At 41.0% G+C, this 19,091-nt stretch overlaps 1 protein-coding gene across 1 annotated transcript in view; it reads right to left on the reverse strand.

Moving 5' to 3' along the window:
• The window catches only part of dnah7 (dynein axonemal heavy chain 7), a gene marked incomplete in the record, with an annotated part of 224,097 nt that overhangs the window by 21,610 nt on the left and 183,396 nt on the right, over positions 1-19,091 (reverse strand). Inside the window, 4 exon segments of the mRNA XM_062964053.1 lie at positions 1,584-1,745; positions 5,310-5,510; positions 9,280-9,441; positions 14,195-14,371. Of these exon segments, the coding sequence (XP_062820123.1) occupies positions 1,584-1,745; positions 5,310-5,510; positions 9,280-9,441; positions 14,195-14,371 (702 nt within the window).

Raw genomic sequence — 19,091 nt, forward strand, 5'->3', positions numbered from 1 at the left:
CAGTGGTTTAAACCACTGAGCTGCTGAACTTGATGACCAAAAGGTTGGTGGTTCAAATCCAGGGAGTGGGGTGAGCTCCTGGTGTTAGCCCCAGCTTCTGTCAACCTAGCAGTTTGAAAACATGCAAATGTGAGCAGACCAATAGGTACCGCTCCGGTGGGAAGGTAACAGCACTCCATGCAGTCATGCCGGCCACATGATCCTGGAGGTGTCTACAGACAATGCCGGTTCTTCGGCTTAGAAATGGAGATGAGTGCCAACCCCCAGAGTCGGAAACGACTAGACTTAATGTCAGGGGGAAATCTTTACCGTTACCTACACTTCAAATCCCAGGATTTCTTATTGTTGCCATGGCATTTAAAGTGGAACACGGCACTATAACGGTGCAGTATAACAAAGAGAAACTCCAACTACACTTTGCACACCCGTACAGTTTCTGTGAAGTACAGTAGAGTCTCACTTATCCAACGTTCTGGATTATCCAACACATTTTTGTAGTCAACGTTTTCAATACATAGTGATATTTTGGTGCTAAATTCGTAAATACAGTAATTACTACACAGCATTACTGCATATTGAACTACTTTTTCTGTCAAATTTGTTATATAACATGATGTTTTGGTGCTTAATTTGTAAAATCATAACCTAATTTGATGTTTAATAGGCTTTTCCTTAATCTCTCCTTATTATCCAACATATTCGCTTATCCAACATTCTGCCGGCCCGTTTACGTTGGATAAGTGAGACTCTACTGTAGTTGCAAAAGTTTCTAACAGGCATCGGAGCTCCTATTTTAGTGTCTTGAGGTGAAAGGACCAATAATGATCTAACCTGGTATAAGCTGCATTCCAATATAATAATACACTTTATTTATTTATATTCTGCTTTATCTCCCCAGAGGGACTCAGAGTGGATTACAATTTACATATATAAGGCAAACATTCAATGCCTATTCACACAGTGAGCAATGACATACAATCCACAAACAGACAGAAGTAAAGGCCTCCCCTTTCCATCTCCAGCGTCTAAAGGCGATATTTAACTCCGCCAATGGAGAGGTGCTCTTGTTCCATGTTGAGGAGCCAAGGTGGTACCTATTGATCTACTTGCACACTTGCTTTCGAACTGCTAAGTAGGCAGAAACTAGAGCTGATAGCAGGGAGCTCACCCCAACTCACAGCTTCAAACTGCTAACCTTCTGGTCAGCACATTCCCTGCAGCTAGCGGTTTTAACCCCTATTAGTAAGTAAGTAAGTAAGTAAGTAAGTAAGTAAGTAAGTAAAAGTTTATTTTTATACCGCCCTCTCTCCCAAAAGGGACTCAGGGCGGTTTCCAATATAAAATCAGCATAAAACATTGTACAATAAAACACTGAAAACACTAAAAAAAACGCTGTAAGAATTAAAAAAAACATAACAATTGACTAAAACAATCACATAAACAGAAGCAATATAATCACTCAAATAACATATGAATCACAGAAGAAGAAGAAAAGATGCAGTACTGGATAAAGCTGGTTCTTGCTGCAGTTAAAACTTTCCACAGTCATATTTTTCTACACAGAAAACAAAACTTTATGATACCTCATACTGATTCAGGAACATATTGAGTTGTTGAACACTGATCCGGAGGTCGGTCTCATTGAACTCGTAAGGAATATTCCAACCCAGCGGTCCAAATTTCCGTCTCTCTTGAACTAGTGCATGGAAGAAGCAGAGGCCATACAGCAGCTTCTTGAATTCAGCCTTTGGGGGTTAGTGGGGAGGAAAAAAAAACATGGACATGAATGATACATTCATATTTACCTTTCTAAGGTTTCTTAGATGAACAATGTGGAAACATCAATGCCTATTTACAGTAGATTCTCACTTATCCAAGCCTCGCTTATCCAAGCCTCTGGATTATCCAAGCCATTTTTGCAGTCAATGTTTTCAATATATCGTGATATTTTGGTGCTACATTCGTAAATATAGTAATTACAACATAACATTACTGCGTATTGAACTACTTTTTCTGTCAAATTTGTTGTATAACATGATGTTTTGGTGCTTAATTTGTAAAATCATAACCTAATTTGATGCTTAATAGGCTTTTCCTTAATCCCTCCTTATTATCCAAGATATTCACTTGTCCAAGCTTCTGCCGGCCCGTTTAGCTTGGATAAGTGAGACTCTACTGTACTTCCTTTCTGATCTTATGCCACTCACTTCCTCCAGGAACCACTCTGAGTAGCTGGAATGTCATCATGTTGACAACTACTACATGGATAGTGGTTTAATTTCATTTATTTATTTACTACACAGAGAAATCAGCCATAGTAGAGCACTTGATGAACCAGCCTGGACACAGTATATTATTTGAGAACACAGAAATGCTGGACCACTCCAACAACTATCATGTCAGACTACACAGAGAAGCCATTGAAATCCACAAGCATGTGGACAACTTCAACAGAAAGGAGGAAACCATGAAAATCTGGCTGACAGTATTAAAAAACTCTAAAATCAAAACCAACACTCTGAGGGCAGAGGAGCCCCAAGGACGGCTAATGACTGAACAAAGGATGCCCCCCAGGCAAGAGACAAAACCTTTCCAATGCTAATTAGGGTGATTAACTGAAACATTAATGCTGGCTTCCCAGTGACAAAGGACTCTTGTCACACCCTGGACTCTCCACAGATATATATTTTTTTCTTTCCTTGCCTAGTTTATCCATACCTCACAACCTCTGAGGATGCCTACCATAGATGTGGGCGAAACGTCAGGAGAGAATACTTCTGGAACATGGCCACACAGCCCGAAAGACATACAACAACCCTGTGATCCCGGCCATGAAAGCCTTCGACAACATATTTACTACACTGTTTCACTATCCCATTCTATCCACCAAAAATTCATGGCAAGACCAGTATCTTCTCTGTTATCTTGCCGTGTTTACAAAGCACCATAAGAAGCTGAAAAATTGTCCAGGAGATACAGAGCACTGTGTACTCCAACCTGGCCTGGAGATGCTGATGTTACCGTTACAGTGCAAAAGAGTAGCTATACTCCACTGACTTCTATGTTATCAAAGTTATTACAGGAAATATGCAATGGGTGATTACCACTCAGTCAACCAAACCAAAACGTTCCAGGTGTTAGGATTTTCTGTGTTAGGGGGAAAACTATCCAAAAATATAGCAGAGCATCCACAAATATAAACACAGGATACTTATGGTTGAGCATTCATCTCACAGAAAGATGAGTATGAAGTGCCATGTGGCTGTAAAGAATTTGGAGCTTAAAAGGCAAAGATTCAGAGTTTAATCTTAACAATTACAAAAGGTTTAATGTGTTGTCGAAGGCTTTCATGGCCAGGATCACAGGGTTGTTGTATGTCTTTCGGGCTGTGTGGCCATGTTCCAGAAGTATTCTCTCCTGTCATTTCGCCCACATCTATGGCAGGCATCCTCAGAGGCTGTGAGGCATGGATAAACTAGGCAAGGAAAGGAAAAAAAATATATATCTGTGGAGAGTCCAGGGTGTGGCAAGAGTCCTTTGTCACTGGGAAGCCAGCATTAATGCTTCAGTTAAACATTAATGTTTCCAATGCTAATTAGGGTGATTAACTGAAACATTAATGCTGGCTTCCCAGTGACAAAGGACCCTTGCCACACCCTGGACTCTCCACAGATATATATATATTTTCCTTTCCTTGCCTAGTTTATCCATGCCACACAGCCTCTGAGGATGCCTGCCATAGATGTGGGAGAAACGTCAGGAGAGAATACTTCTGGAACATGGCCACACAGCCCGAAAGACATCCAACAACTCTACAAAAGGTTTATTTTACAAAATAATAACAACATTTATTAATGGTAAACAACTGAGTCTGAGCTACACTAACTAATTCCATCTCTTCTAGGGTTCAAAGAGAGGGAGAAATCTCCGAGCATATATCGTTCCGGACACACAAGCAGAGGGAGATCTCAATACATGCAGCACACACTATTATGTTAAAGTAGAATTCAGAAGTAAAGGCTTGAAGTAGAAAAGTATCCATTCTACATGACCAACCAGAATGATAGCAGAAACAGAGAGGAGAGAGAAATTGATAAATTAAAACGGTCATCCAGGAGACAACGGAGAAGTTATTTCCTCAGCCTATTTTAAGCTAACTAACTACTCCTCATTGAGGACTGAAAGCCTCGTGACTTGAAGGTTGGGTTTCTGACCTGAAAGTTGCCAGGTTTGAATCCCATCTGGGGAGAGCGTGGATGAGCTCCCTCTATCAGCTCCAGCTCCATGCGGGGACATGAGAGAAGCCTCCCACAAGGATGGTAAAACATCAAAACATCCGGGCGTCCCCTGGGCAACATCCTTGCAGACGGCCAATTCTCTCACTCCAGAAGCAACTCCGGTTGCTCCTGACATGAAAAAAAATTATTGAGGACTGAAGACTTGGGCAGTGTCGGGTTGAATTCCAACACTAGGACCCCTTAAGTATTAAAACACTTACTGCAGACATGGTATAAGCTTTTGGGAACTGTATCCCATTCCGTACAAAGCCTATGCTACTAAAAAGAAATGTCTTTTCTCATCTTCTGCATCTACAGCTAAAATGCACGACTCTTGGGTTTCTTTGCTTTATACAAAATAATCTGGATTCTTTTTAATTGCGAGGCAAGCAGAAAAAGATCATCATCTCAGTTTAAGCACAACGGCTCTCGGTTCTTAATCATGATGCCTATCATGGAAACTACCTTGGGTCAGGCCCACTCAAGTTCTGAAACCTAATTATGAAAACAGCAGGTGGCTCCCCAGTCTGAGCAGTTATTCTAAAGAAGGTGTTTATGAGTGCCATCCATCAATCCTGCACAGCCATTTCAGCTCGCCCAGTTTGAAGACGCTCCCATTTTAATGCTGTTGATTAAAGGCTTCATTCACAGCAGTGCCAGGCTCAGCTATTCTTCTGCAACTGAAATTTCCCCCCTTGCTTTTGCAGATTTGTTTTAGGAAACGAGTTCTTCCCAATTTTGTTTTTTTATAAAAAAACAAAAAACAAACAAGAAGCTATATTATTGATGGGACACCACCAAAGCCCAGCCGAGGAGGAAAGGGAAGCCTGGTGATAAAATAAAAATAAAATTTTAATAAAATCAGCTATTACTGCATCCCAGGAGCCAGTAATCAGCGCAGACTTCAGTGCAGAGAAGGAGGGCTATTACATTTAGAAGGTTTTACACCAGCAAACACATCATCAGCTTGCCAGCGTCTGCTTTATACTCCTGACAGGAAGGAGGAAGCGAAGTTAATAATGGTGTACTAACAGGCCTTTTGCAGCCATTAAAAAACTCAGGGTCAGAGATGGGGTCCATCAGATATGAACGGATCACATTCGCCCGTAAACCTTTCGGGGCCTCGTTTGTCATCTTCACTCCATTCTGGAGCACTGAAACGGGGAAATTCGGAGATGGGTAGCTCGTGAGCCACATGCGAAAATCAGGATGCGTTGTGTCCGGATTTAGTTCCTAGAGGAGAGAAAACAGGAAGAAATTTCAGTCTAAAATAGCTATTATGAATGGTAACTGTGACAAAAGCTGTATCTAATGCTGGACTGCCACACACATGAAAAGGAATAATTGAGAATAAGATGGGTGCAATCTTCGCTTCCTACTGCAGACCTCCCCCATCTCCATGCACCCAAAAATCTGCTTTGAGGAGTGTAAAACAGTGAGTTTTGAGTATCAGAGAAGTTTGCAGTGGGAAAGAGACAGGAATACAGACACCACTGTAAGCAACTCATTAGATTTAAGCCAAAGGGATCTAGATTTGTATTCGCTTGTAATGTCAAAACTTTCTGAAACGTTTTTATCAGAGCCACTAATTTATCTTCGGTTCCAGACAGAAGTGTTTTATTATTATTATTATTATTATTATTATTATTATTATTATTATTATTATTATTATTATTTACAGTATTTATATTCCGCCCTTCTCACCCCAAAGGGGACTCAGGGCGGATCACATTATATACATATAGGGCAAACATTCAATGCCCATAAACACATCAAACCGAGACAGAGACAGACAGACGCAGAGGCAATTTAACCTTCTCCTGAGGGGATGTTCAATTCTGGCCACAGGGGGGAGCAGCTTCTTCATCATCCACTCTGACGGCACTTCCTCATTCCAAGTCGTAAATTAGTTAAACTTGCCTCCCCACTTTTTTTTATAAGTGGTACCTTATTTCCTACTTGATAGATGCAACTATCTTTCGGGTTGCTAAGTCAGCAACGAGCAGGGGCTATTTTTTATTTTTAATTGACGGGTGCTCACCCCGCCACGGGCTGGCCTCGAACTCATGACCTCATGGTCAGAGTGATTTATTGCAGCAGGCTGCTCACAAGCCTGCGCCACAGCCCGGCCCCCCTTCCCCTAATCCCCCTTTCCCCTCCCCCAACTAGGGGGGGCTTACTGGACAAAAGGGGGGGAAGCAGTTACTGCTGACCTATTATAAGCAAGTGAAATTCCCCAACCTGAAATAGCTAACCTATTCGCACAACAACTATGGGAGTATATACTCTTTTAGAGATATGGATCCAACGTCCCTATTAAAATGAATAGATCACTTTTAATCTTGGAAGCTAAGAAGGGTCAGCCTTGAGCTGTACCTGGATGGGAGACTGCTGGTGAATACCAGATGTTGTAAGCCAGATGCTAACAGCTGGTAAACTGGCTGGGATTTCTGGGAGTTGTAGTCCAAAACACCTGGGGACCCACAAATTGAGAACCACTGCTGTAAACTATATTTCAGAAAAACGAATCAGCAAAACAACTGCTGAGTATTCTTTGCCTGAGAACCTCATCATACGGAGGTACAGTAGAGACTCACTTATACAACCCTTGCTTATCCAAGCTTCTGGATTATCCAAGCCATTTTTGTAGTCAATGTTTTCAATATATCATGATATTTTGGTGCTAAATTCGTAAATACAGTAATTACAACATAACATTACTGCGTATTGAACTACCTTTTCTGTCAAATTTGTTGTATAACATGATGTTTTGGTGCTTAATTTGTAAAATCATAACCTAATTTGATGTTTAATAGGCTTTTCCTTAATCCCTCCTTATTATCCAAGATATTTGCTTATCCAAGCTTCTGCCGGCCCGTTTAGTTGGATAAGTGAGACTCTACTGTACATAAGCCAGGGAACAGCAGGGGAATCCGTGGGGCAGCTGGGGGAACCATCTGGCAGTGACCCATATTGTCCCCTAACCATCATATGGTGTTTCCCATCTGCCCCCTGCTTCTTGAATGCGAAGACATGTTCTCAGGACAGCCTCTAAACACGCTGCTGAGACAGAGCCAGGACAGAGCCCCGCCAGAAGTAGCCCTGTGTCATGTGGTGGGCTCCGGCGGGCTCTATCCTGGCCACGTCCTAGGATGGGGGAAAAGTCCCATGTATTGAGGTCACAAGAAAACCCTGTGAAATTCATGGAGCTAGCATATGTTGACAGGTGATTTGAAGATACACACATATATCATGATAAAAAATGTTTTCAGGATTAATTAGTACAAGTGGGTATTATAGAGACATATATTTTGCAACCTCGTCTGAAATATATTCACATATTTCAGTGGAATCAAAGTCCTTATGCCAACTGAAATACAGTAGAATCTCACTTATCCAAGCTAAACGGGCCGGCAGAAGTTTGGATAAGCGAATATCTTGGATAATAAGGAGGAATTAAGGAAAAGCCTATTAAACATCAAATTAGGTTATGATTTTACAAATTAAGCACCAAAACATCATGTTATACAACAAATTTGACAGAAAAAGCAGTTCATTACGCAGTAATGTTATGCTGTAATTACTGTATTTACGAATTTAGCACCAAAATATCACGATATATCGAAAACATTGACTACAAAAATGGCTTGGATAATCCAGAAACTTGGATAAGTGAGGCTTGGATAAGTGAGACTCTACTATACTTTGTTCAGTTGAAACAGCCCCCTTGGAACTCAGAAAATATGGCACATGATGTTTGGTAGACACTCTCCGCCCCACAACAAACTCAGGGATGGCCTGTGGAGCAAGATGGAAGAGAGATAGATGAAATCTTCCTATGCAAGTAGAAATCCAAATCTGGATTTCATCTCCAGAATTCTACTCAAGTTTAACTGGATATATTCATTTACGACCTCATCAGATGGGGCAATTTGCCCATCATACATTGCTTGCTCTCCCCTTTCACCACAGAGCCCATCTACCTCTGTGGCAAAAGGGGAGAGCAAGCGACATATGCCTCCACAGTGGCAACAAAGGAAGCTTCCCGTGCTGCCTTTGAAACAATGGGGGGAAGACAGGTGGTGGATGCTTCCCCTCGTGGGATGAAATCAGCTGTAAATCAGGTGGTGTGAAGTGTAGGGCGACAGGTTCTCCATGAACCCCCGCCAGGACCCCATGGATTCATCACAATGCATGGTGAATCCATACGCCAATGTGATAAGGTCCTTAATTATGAATGCAAAAAACTTTAGCCCTAAAACATTTTTGAAAGACCCATTTTATGAAAAGATTTGTGGAGGTTATTTATAGAGATCAGAATATATAAAGTTACTAGCTGTGCCCTGCCTCGCATTGCTGTGGCCAATTGGAATTGCACTGAATAGCGTCGCTGCTTGTAAGCCTGGGCTCTTTCTATATAGGGGCAGGAAAAGGGGAGCACACGGGAGCGCCCATTGAAGGGAGGGGTGGGGGTTCTGTCCACGCCTGGGGTTCGTTTTGGTGCAGGCGCACATGGAGCGTTCTTGTTTTTTGGATTTTTTAGACCCTGTGATGGTTCCTGTTGTCTACTTTTGTTGTATGAACCTAAAGGCGTGGAGGAGGGGTTGTGCTGCTAAATTTTGAGGTTGTGGGGTATGTAGTTTTGTTATTTTGTTCGTCGCCGGGATTCCATCACTCTTTTATATATATATATAGATGCCTTCCATTGTGTCGCTCACCAAAATCATTCTAAAATGTCAACATGCTACAAGTTATTCTTCTTCTCCCACCTTTACCTCTATCAGACATGTTATTCTACCTATCTTACTTGTGGAAGTACTTCCTTTGCATTACATGCAATGCCTAAGAATGCCCATCATTCTGTTCCCACCTTGACTATCCAGATACCTATAAAGCTGGACAAGGGGGCAATCACTCTCTCCTGTTTAGGGCAAATATATTTCCTCCTTGTGGAACCCAAATGTAAACTGCAGTTATTGTAACACTACATGCTGCTATTTACCTCACAGACTTTTTCCAGCATCGGCATCCATGAGGTGGCGAGGTGACAATTCTGCAGAACCACCCAACTGCCATCTTTCACTGACTTCTCAATCATACGCATGGCAATGGGGCCTTGGCCCTGGCCCAATGACAAGGAACTCAGTTTCATTGCACCAAAGCCCTGCAGCAAGGAAGGAGAGAGAAGATATCATTGAAGGTCATCACAACACAACAAACTTGCTGAATGAAATAATGTCAACTAAAGTCAAGCTCGCCATGTCAAACAAATGCAGTTGGTAAATGTCACCGAAAAGGCCCTCTCATTTCCTTTTGTTTGTTGAGTTCTGTGGTTTGCTAATAAGATTCAGCATGCTTTCTCTACTTGGACCCTTCTAATCAAATCCATAGCCTTGGTTTTCTTTCATATGGCGCAATATGCTTCTTGACAAGAACAAGGCCAGTTCTCATTGTGGTTTGGCCTTCAAGGCAAATACTGCAATGTAATGGTGTTTGCTCATAAGTCCTACAGTGTTCGGTAAGAATCGCTCCTAAGGGGATAAGACTGCAGCCTGATTCCTGCTATAAAACCCAAGAGTAGGCTTATAGAATGAATGGGATTTATGTTCACTCCTCATGAAGATGTTGATTGTACTCTAGTTGGGACATAAGCGTGCAAATCTATGCAAAGATTTGAATTTATAGTTGGGAATAAGCTCTGCTGAACTCATTGGAACTTTCTTTTGTGAAGACACAGGTAGAACTTGTGTACACTTGAAGGGTATTTTTAAGGTTTTCTTCTATTATTCACCATGGCTATCATCTTAATAAACTGAAGCACTGTAACTCTTAAGAAGAAAAACTTTTTTAAAGGAAGGAAAAGAAGAGGAGATGTTTTGTTTTGTTTTTATACATTTGGGAATTAATAAGAAACCCACTCAAAGGCAAGAAAAAAATGTGGTAACAGATGCCAGAAATGTCCAGAAAATAATCTGAGCAACAAAAACGTTATTTGAACATGTTTTTAAAAAGAAAAAAAATGGAGCACCACAGTAACAAATACTGCAACCTCCTGAAACATTTGCCCTGTCAGGTATGGGGGAAAAAAAGACCTATGATGTTGCTTGATTGTGTTTTTATATGGTTACGGCAAATACACATATAGTGAAATTCAACGATACCACCTAGAAATGTGCACCAAGCAAGCTCAAGCTAGTCTTTGTCATGCCTAACTGAATTAGTGTCACCAATTTTTCCAAGGTGATAACAGAATCTCTCTGGAGGACCTAAAGAGTTCTAGATAGGCGTTTTGTCTAGAAATCTAGTTCCTCCAGCATGAATCAATGATGGTTGACCACAGAGAGACCTGTCTCGGTTTTACTGGAGGTGTCCAAATGATGCCTCCACTAAAGCAGAATTAATTCGGGACAAAGCAGGGTTTACCTGCTTTGTCCCGAATTAGACACTTGGTAAGACCCGGATCTTTAATAAGATCGAAGTATTTCCAGGTGTGGGCCCAGGGTGGATTGGGCCCAGGGACTGCATCCACGATTCCTGAGCCCAATCCACACAGCTGTCTTGGTTTTTTTGGGGCTCTATGAGCTCAGAAAAGCAAAAGAACACCCACTCCCTCACCTAAACCCCCAAAGTAAGCGCTTAACAACTAAAACAACTTACTCGTCTGCCATTAAAGTACTGCTGGAGTAGAAATGGTGCATAGAAATGACACGCCAGGAGAGGAGGGAGCCAGGTGCGATTTTTCTCCTCACTTCTCACCCCACCCCTGGTCTCCTGGCACATAGGATGACCCCAACAGTACTTTAATGGCAGCTGGGTACGTTGTTTTAATTTTTAGGGGCTTATTCTGGGTGTCTGGGTGCCCTCCTGGAAGGTACCGAGAGACATCTAGACACCCCTCTCCCCCGAAAAAGCACGTGTTTTGGGGGGAGGTGTGGGGACTTAAACACACACCAAAGAGGATTTCTTAAACCTGCTTTGGCACACATTTAAGAGAATTCTGGAAGCACCCAGAGTCACCCTGGAGGACCAAGATATTCCTAGTGAGAAGATATTAATTAAATCTGTGAAGAATCCAATCTGCAGAAATTTAAACCCACTAATGTGGATAAGAGGTAAAGGTTTTCCCCTGACGCTAAGTCCAGTCGTGACCGACTCCAGGGGTTGGTGCTCATCTCAATTTCTAAGCCAAAGAGCCGGCGTTGTCTGTAGACACCTCCAAGGTCATGTAGCCAGCATGACTGCATGGAGCGCCGTTACCTTCCCGCCCGAGCGGTACCTATTGATCTACTCACATTTGCATGTTTTCGGACTGCTAGGTTGGCAGGAGCTGGGGCTAACAGTGGGCGCTCATTCTGATCCCGGGATTTGAACCTGGCACCTTTTGGTCCACAAGTTCAGCAGCTCAGCGCTTTAATGCATTGTGCCACCAGAGGCCCCACTAATGTGGATAGCCAGCTATAATCTCATACTCACAAAAGTTTGCAAGCTCTTACTGTGTGATGACTCATGGGCCTTGTAGTCCTGTTCCTAGTACTATTGTGGCAGATGAAGAGGAAAACATGGGGTTTTCGCCGGTTCAGCAAGAGCCGGAGTCTCTTCACCTGCAGGATGTTGATGTTTGCCCTCAAGAATTCAGCCAAACAGGCCTTGGGCAGAACTCCCCCCCGTTTCCCAGAAAAGAATCTTATTCCAGAGAAAGGGGAAACAGAGAAGCTCAACGAAGGAGTTTACGCATTGCTGCCAGAAATCAAGCTGATTAGGCTTGCTTCCCTTGGGAAATTCTAAGGAGTCACACATCTGGACAGAGTTGGGTTTCGCTTCTCGTTCCCTAGGGAAAGAGTTCTGTTGGCGGGAAAACGAGACCCAATATAGGTGGTTGGCGCGAAGAATTCTTTGCGGAGTCAATTGATCAGCTTCAGGAGAGAGATCGTGTGTGGACTTCGTACCCCAGTTCCTTGCTTCTCGGATCAAGTTTTCGAGCCTTGCCTAGCCTTGCAGTTTTACCACGGACCCTGCTCCACGCTCATGTTTTGCCTTTGTTTCCAGTTATGAATCTAGCCAAGAATCAAGTTTAATTCCAGCCTTGTTGTCAAGCTTCATTGAACTCTAGGACTCTGCTATTTCCCCACACTATTGCTTGGCAAAGTGTGTGTTTCGGTCAAGTGGATTAAAACTTTGAACTCTAATATCTTATATTGGACAATACATTTTTGGACTATATTTGACCTCTTTTGAAAGGTCTGCTTCTGAACTATATTCTTCACTTGTTTTTATTGCTTTTATATATTTCTTTAATAAAGATATTAGATAGAGATTGGCCTCTGCGTATGGTTATTGGTGCTCTGCTGCCAGGGTTCTGACATACTGGAAGGGACTAAAGACATAGCATCACAGCTGTAGTGATATTGGTCATGCTAGTCTATATTATTTGACTGTATATTTGCCATTTGTTGGGGATATGTAGCATCAACTGGATATGTATTATCAACTGGCTGACTGATCCAGATTTTCTCCAGAAAATCAAAAGGGGAAGCAAGAAAACAACTGGGGAAGCAAGAGAAAAGCAAGCAACTCACAAAGGCCCCATGTACACTGCCATAGAATCAAGTTTCTGATTCCAGACTATCTGATTTGAACTGAATTATGGTACATGGCAGTGTAGACTCATAAAATCCAATTTAAAGTAGATGATCTGGATACGAAAACTGGATTATATGGCAATATGTCAGCGTCAACATAAACAGTCCAAAGACTGGCCCAACAAGGAATGGCATATGCAAACATGAAAAAAGTACTGTAGGGATTATTAACACCAGCACAGAAAATCCACTGAAATGCAAGCTGTTACCCATTCAGTGCAATATATATTCCAATGGTATCTCAATGTGAAACCACACATCTTGTCTTCAGATTACTAGTAGTGAATCTGAATTGTAAAATGATGGCAGGGGAATTAATTCAATCGAGGGAATAAACATTGCTGGCCTTTCTAATCTTTGTATCACACCTTGTAATATCCATATAAGTGATAATACAACTACATGTTAAACCACAGCTACAGAAATTATGATGCCTTCTTGTGAGGTCCTTGGATAGCAAATTCTTTACTTAAAAGGACTTCAGGTATTCATCTCATTTAGCCTAGGGGATAAAAGCCTCGTGACTTGAAGGTTGGGTTGCTGACCTGAAAGCTGCCAGGTTCGAATCCCAACCAGGGAGAGCGCGGATGAGCTCCCTCTATCAGCTCCAGCTCCATGTGGGGACATGAGAGAAGCCTCCCACAAGGATGGTAAAACATCAAAACATCCGGGCATCCCCTGGGCAACGTCCTTGCAGACGGCAAATTCTCTCACTCCAGAAGCAACTCCTGACACGAAAAAAAGGTGTTCACAAGATTTTCCCATTCCCATTATGGAGGAAGGGTGCCCATGACTTGTATGTATCATGGATACACACAAATATTGCTGGGCCACTATGTTTTTTTTTTACCACTGGCTATTCTAGTTAGTGCTGTTGGGGGTTGTAATCTAACAACTGGAGGGTGACATGATTCCATACCATGCTATATAAGCCTACTAAAAGTAAATAGAGCAACCTCCAGAGATAGGACTTCAAGATAAGTGCATTTCCAGCAGAGATTGAGAGATATGACTACTCAATAAATCCAGAAAAATTTGCATTTCTGGACAATTCCTAGAATCCCCCAGTCACAAGAGGCCAGGCTCCCAAACATCTCTCACCTGCATAACAACTTCAATGTGTATTCACTCAAAGTGTAATATATATTGGATTTCACATTAGCACCACAGCGTTCACAGATCATGAGATTGGACAAGTGATATATAGCTGGTGGTTCCCAGCTTTAAAACCTCTCACTGGTGAAGCACTGGAACAGTGTCGGAAGGAACAGCGCATACCTGGTCATCAGCAAACTTAAGAAGAGCTGCCATGGGATCAGCACCAGGCGACAAGACAAAAATGAGAGGAGCACAGCAGTGACTGTCACCAAATGCCTTCGACAGGTCAAAAGGAGGTGGCTCGATAAACATACGCCCCAAGTTGCTAGTTATAAACTCCTGCACCATTGGAAGAATCTAGAAGGCCAAGAAAAAGAGTTGGGAATAAGGTCATTTCCACTTTTAAAGCATCATTTGTATACGTTTAAAAGAGGATTAAAGAACCTAAAGCACGATAGGTTTGTAATCTACACATTCCTTTGATTATTCATACTGTGGCATTTGGTACAAATATAAATCAGTCACATATAAAAATTATAACAAAACTTGTTAATATTATACATTTAAAAGAAATTACAAATTAAAAGAGAATTAAAATTTAATATTTCATGACAATCATTTGATGCCGTTTTAATAACTGCTAGACAGCTTCATGTTTCTGTTCTCTACATAATGAACTACATCTGATACTGTAATCATTGAGAAGAACTAAGGTGGTGGACCTTGTTGAAGGCAACATTAGCCCTGTTATGTCAATTCCTTGCTTTTTCCTCCAGTATAGGGCTCTAAATCAAGAATAGGTCTCTTCAGCCATCTACGGATCCATCCCCAAGATAGTGAAGACAGAGGACCATCATCCTCGAACTACGAGGGATCACCTAAGTAAAGTAAGTAAGGGCTCTAAATCTAACCTTACATAAAAAGACAGAAGCCATGTTAAATCACATGTTTATTTGCCCATCAACGTTGTCAAAGCTGACTGTGGCTTCTCTGATTCTCAGAAAGAATTGTCCTTCTCCATTGTCCTTCTAACTGGGGCTCCTTCTATACTGCCCCTATATCCCAGGATCTGATCCCAGATTATTTGTTTATCCTAGATTATCTGGCAGTGGAGATTTATATAATCCAGTTTAAAGTAGATAATCTGGGATCAGATCCTGGCAGATAGGTCAGTGCAGAAGGACCTGGATCTACCAGGGACTGAATCCTGGATATACAACATACAAATAAGTGTTGTACAGCTGAGCTGTGGTCTCTCTTGGCTTCTATTTCTCACCTTACAAAACCTTGGGCTTCATCACACTAGAGATTAGATTCACTTTAAATCCACTTTATGGAGGGGTCTTTAAACAGCCCAGTCAGACAGGTCCTAGGCCTCAACAAATTACAAATCCCAGAATTCTGCAGGAAGCAGAAACCAGATTTAAAGTGAATAAATGCTCAAGTGTGACGAGGACCCTATTTTGGTACACAACAGTAAAGAGTACAAAGATTTAATTTTTCTCATTTACATAGGAATTTTTTAATAAACATTATTTAATAATTGCTATCAAGTACATAATAGATACAAGTTTTATTTATTGATCTGGAGCAAATTCATTCTGCTTTTCAATTTGAATAAACTCCCAGGCTCACAGCTATCAGTAGTAACACAGTCCACAACATTCAGGTTTAGATACTAGGGGCCCTTCCATAAAGCCATATAACCCCAAATATCAAGGCAGAAAACCCCACAATATCTGCTTTGAACTGGGTTATCTGAGTCCACACTGCCATATATTCCAGTTCAATGCAGATGTGGGATTTTCTGTCTTGATATTCGGGGTTATATGGCTGTGTGGAAGTGCCCTAAGAGGCATAAAACAAAAGGATGGGATGCAAGAAGGAAAGCAAATGCAGAGTTCAGCAGTTACTCATCATTTCCCCATCACTGCCTGCCCATGCTGGAAAAAGCTTCATGTTGCCTTGTTGAACTTTGCTTGTTAGGAAACAGAAAGAACCAGAAATTTAGTCCAATAATTTTTTATTCATGCTCAGCCTTTACATAACAAGGGTTCATGGTCCTTTCATTTATGTTTTCTCAGAACTCTTCAGAAAAGTCCTCTGAAATATATCTGTATTATATCCATTTGGCATATTTGGGTTTATGGCTGAATTTATAGCGGCCTCTGGCTGAGTTAAGATTCGGAAAACAGTGTTATGTAAAGTTATATAAAAAGCTATAAAAATTTATATATCCTCTACTTTAAGGTACATATCTATAAAAGGACTGAACTTTGATTTTGAAATGAAAAGCCAGTCCACTGAATTAACAAACCATAGGAGTGCATCTACATTGTAGAATTAATGCAGTTTGAGACATGGCCCAAATACTATGGAATTTAGGGGATTGTAGTTACTTTTTTCATGTTAGTGACTTGAGAAACAGCAAGTCACTTCTGGTGTGAGAGAACTGGCTGTCTGTAAGGACGTTGCCCAGGAGACACCCAGATGTTTTGATGTGTTACCATCCTTGTGGAAGGCTTCTCTCATGTCCTCGCATGGGGAGCTGGAGCTAACAGAGGGAGCTCATCCCTCTAATGAGGCAAAAGCACGCTAGCAGAGGAAGCCCAAGATCTTGCAAAACAACAGCTCCCACAATTCCATAGCCTTGATTCATGGCATTTAAAGTGTTTTCAAGTTGCATTAATTTTACTTTATAAATTATAGTATCCCAAACACACTTTGAACACAAGGTCTTTCGGATAGAAAACATAGACCTAAATCCAGCTTGCATGCAGGATGAAAATTCTTGACACAATTGCACTGTATTACACTGATGAGCAAATGGTTGTGCAAAACAGCTCTCTAAAGCAGCTGCACAAAGCAATTGTGTACAGTATGTGAACAACAAAAATTGTAACAGATACCAGCCTTGTACTCTGAAAAATGTACAACCGCCAGTTCAATAGGTTCTCCACTAGCATGGCAACAAGCAAAGCAATGGGGCATGCTTCCAAAATAGCTTTTGTGATCCCGAGCATTGGCACTCCCTTGGAAGATTTATTTTTCCTGGCAATAAATGATCTCCAACTCCAACCTTCCTGCAGCAATTTCTATATGTGTTGCAAGTTGCTATGGTTTTTAAAATTAAAAATGGATTTCTAGCCACTCTCTGTGTATCTATCTTACAAGTTTAAACAGGAACTGTACTTAAAAACAGCAAATGATCAAATCTACTCAGTGCCTGCTAATGATTGTTCGGAGCATAAACTCATCCCATATATAGGTGGTGTTTACATGTATGTCTGCGGAAAGAGAAACATCACTTTCTTGTTTGTTTTTGTTCATTGAAGTAGGATGCTAGGCTTTCTGAATGAGGCAAGCTCGAAGTTTGGAAAAGTTACTTTTACAGGCCAGTGGTTCCCATGCTGTGGTTCATGGACCACCAGTGGTCTGCAAGAACTAAAATATGGTCCGTGGCCTCACAGTTACTACTACAGATAATAACACAGCCCAACCAAAAACATTTTTTTTTCTTGGTGTCATCGTTTTTAGGCCTGTTCCTGGGGTTATTTGGGGTGCTGATTAAGAAAATTGCATTGGATAGACCACATCAGCTCTAGATTATTAAATATGGTTTTCTGTGAGTGAGCAGATGGCGACTACTGGATGCCATATGTTCTGTATCAGAAACTAGAGCTGATGTGGTCTATCCAATGCAATTTTCTTAATCAGCACCCCAGATAACCAAACCGAATCTAAAGTTGACCAAAAACTGATTCGTAACCCTTTTGGTACTAATGTCGGAGAGTGGTCCCTGGTAAAAAAAACTCTTGCACACAGTACACTGCTAGTATAACTCTTGCACACAGTACACTGCTAGTATAACTCTTGCACACAGTACACTGCTAGTATAACTCTTGCACACAGTACACTGCTAGAGAGAAAGCATGTGATCTTACCCCCAAAATAAGACCTACCCTGAAAATAAGACCTATCATGATTTTTCAGCATTTCTCGGGGTGCTTAAAATATAAGCCCTATTTGAAAAATAAGTCCTAGATATAGTTCATTTAAAAAAGACAATTTGGAAAAATAAGACTGCCCCTGAAAACAAGCCCTAATGCATTTTTTGGAGCAAAAATTAATGTAAGACTCTGTTTTATTTTGAGGGAAACAGGGTAGTTGAATGGTGTGTGTGTATATATATATATATACATACACACAGTAGAGTCTCACTTATCCAACGTAAACAGGCCGGCAGAATGTTGGATAAGCAAATATGTTGGATAATAAGGAGAGATTAAGGAAAAACCTATTAAACATCAAATTAGGTTATGATTTTACAAATTAAGCACCAAAACATCATGTTATACAACAAATTTGACAGAAAAAGTAGTTCAATACGCAGTAATGCTATGTAGTAATTACTGTATTTATGAATTTAGCACCAAAATATCACGATGTATTGAAAACATTGACTGCAAAAATGCGTTGGATAATCCAGAACGTTGGATAAGCGAGTGTTGGATAAGTGAAACTCTACTGTATATATAAACAACTTAAATGTATATAATCTCATGCAGGTTTAAACGTGTGTATTATAGTATGCTAGTATTGTTGAGTATTTTCTTTACAGTCCCAACTGGGTACTATCTTATTATGTAACATATAAAGCAAAACACACATCAATCTCCAACCAAAAACAGTCCACAAATATGGTGTATATACAAGCACAATTATACAACCTTATTATGTAACATATAAAGTAAAGCATACATCAATCTCAACAGAAAACAGTCCACAACTAGTTTGGATGGTACCAACATAATGTCTCTGGGTCAATCGAACATCTGAGGAGTAGCTGCCTATGAAGGAGTAAGACATGAATTAGCCATTAAATTCCCTCAAATTTAAACTATGAAAGGAGTGGGAACCTCTTTTGCATTTGCCTACCATAGGAAGAGGATTTATAGGCTATATGGTAAGAGGGGTTTATAAGTTATATTTTATTTTAGAAATAAACACGACTGAGCTTGGTAGAGCTTACTTTCATGGTGGAAGCCTACAGTCCTACATGCCGACCTGCTTGAAT

Source organism: Anolis carolinensis, chromosome 1, assembly GCF_035594765.1.
Source record: "Anolis carolinensis isolate JA03-04 chromosome 1, rAnoCar3.1.pri, whole genome shotgun sequence".
NCBI classification, from domain to species: domain Eukaryota; kingdom Metazoa; phylum Chordata; class Lepidosauria; order Squamata; family Dactyloidae; genus Anolis; species Anolis carolinensis.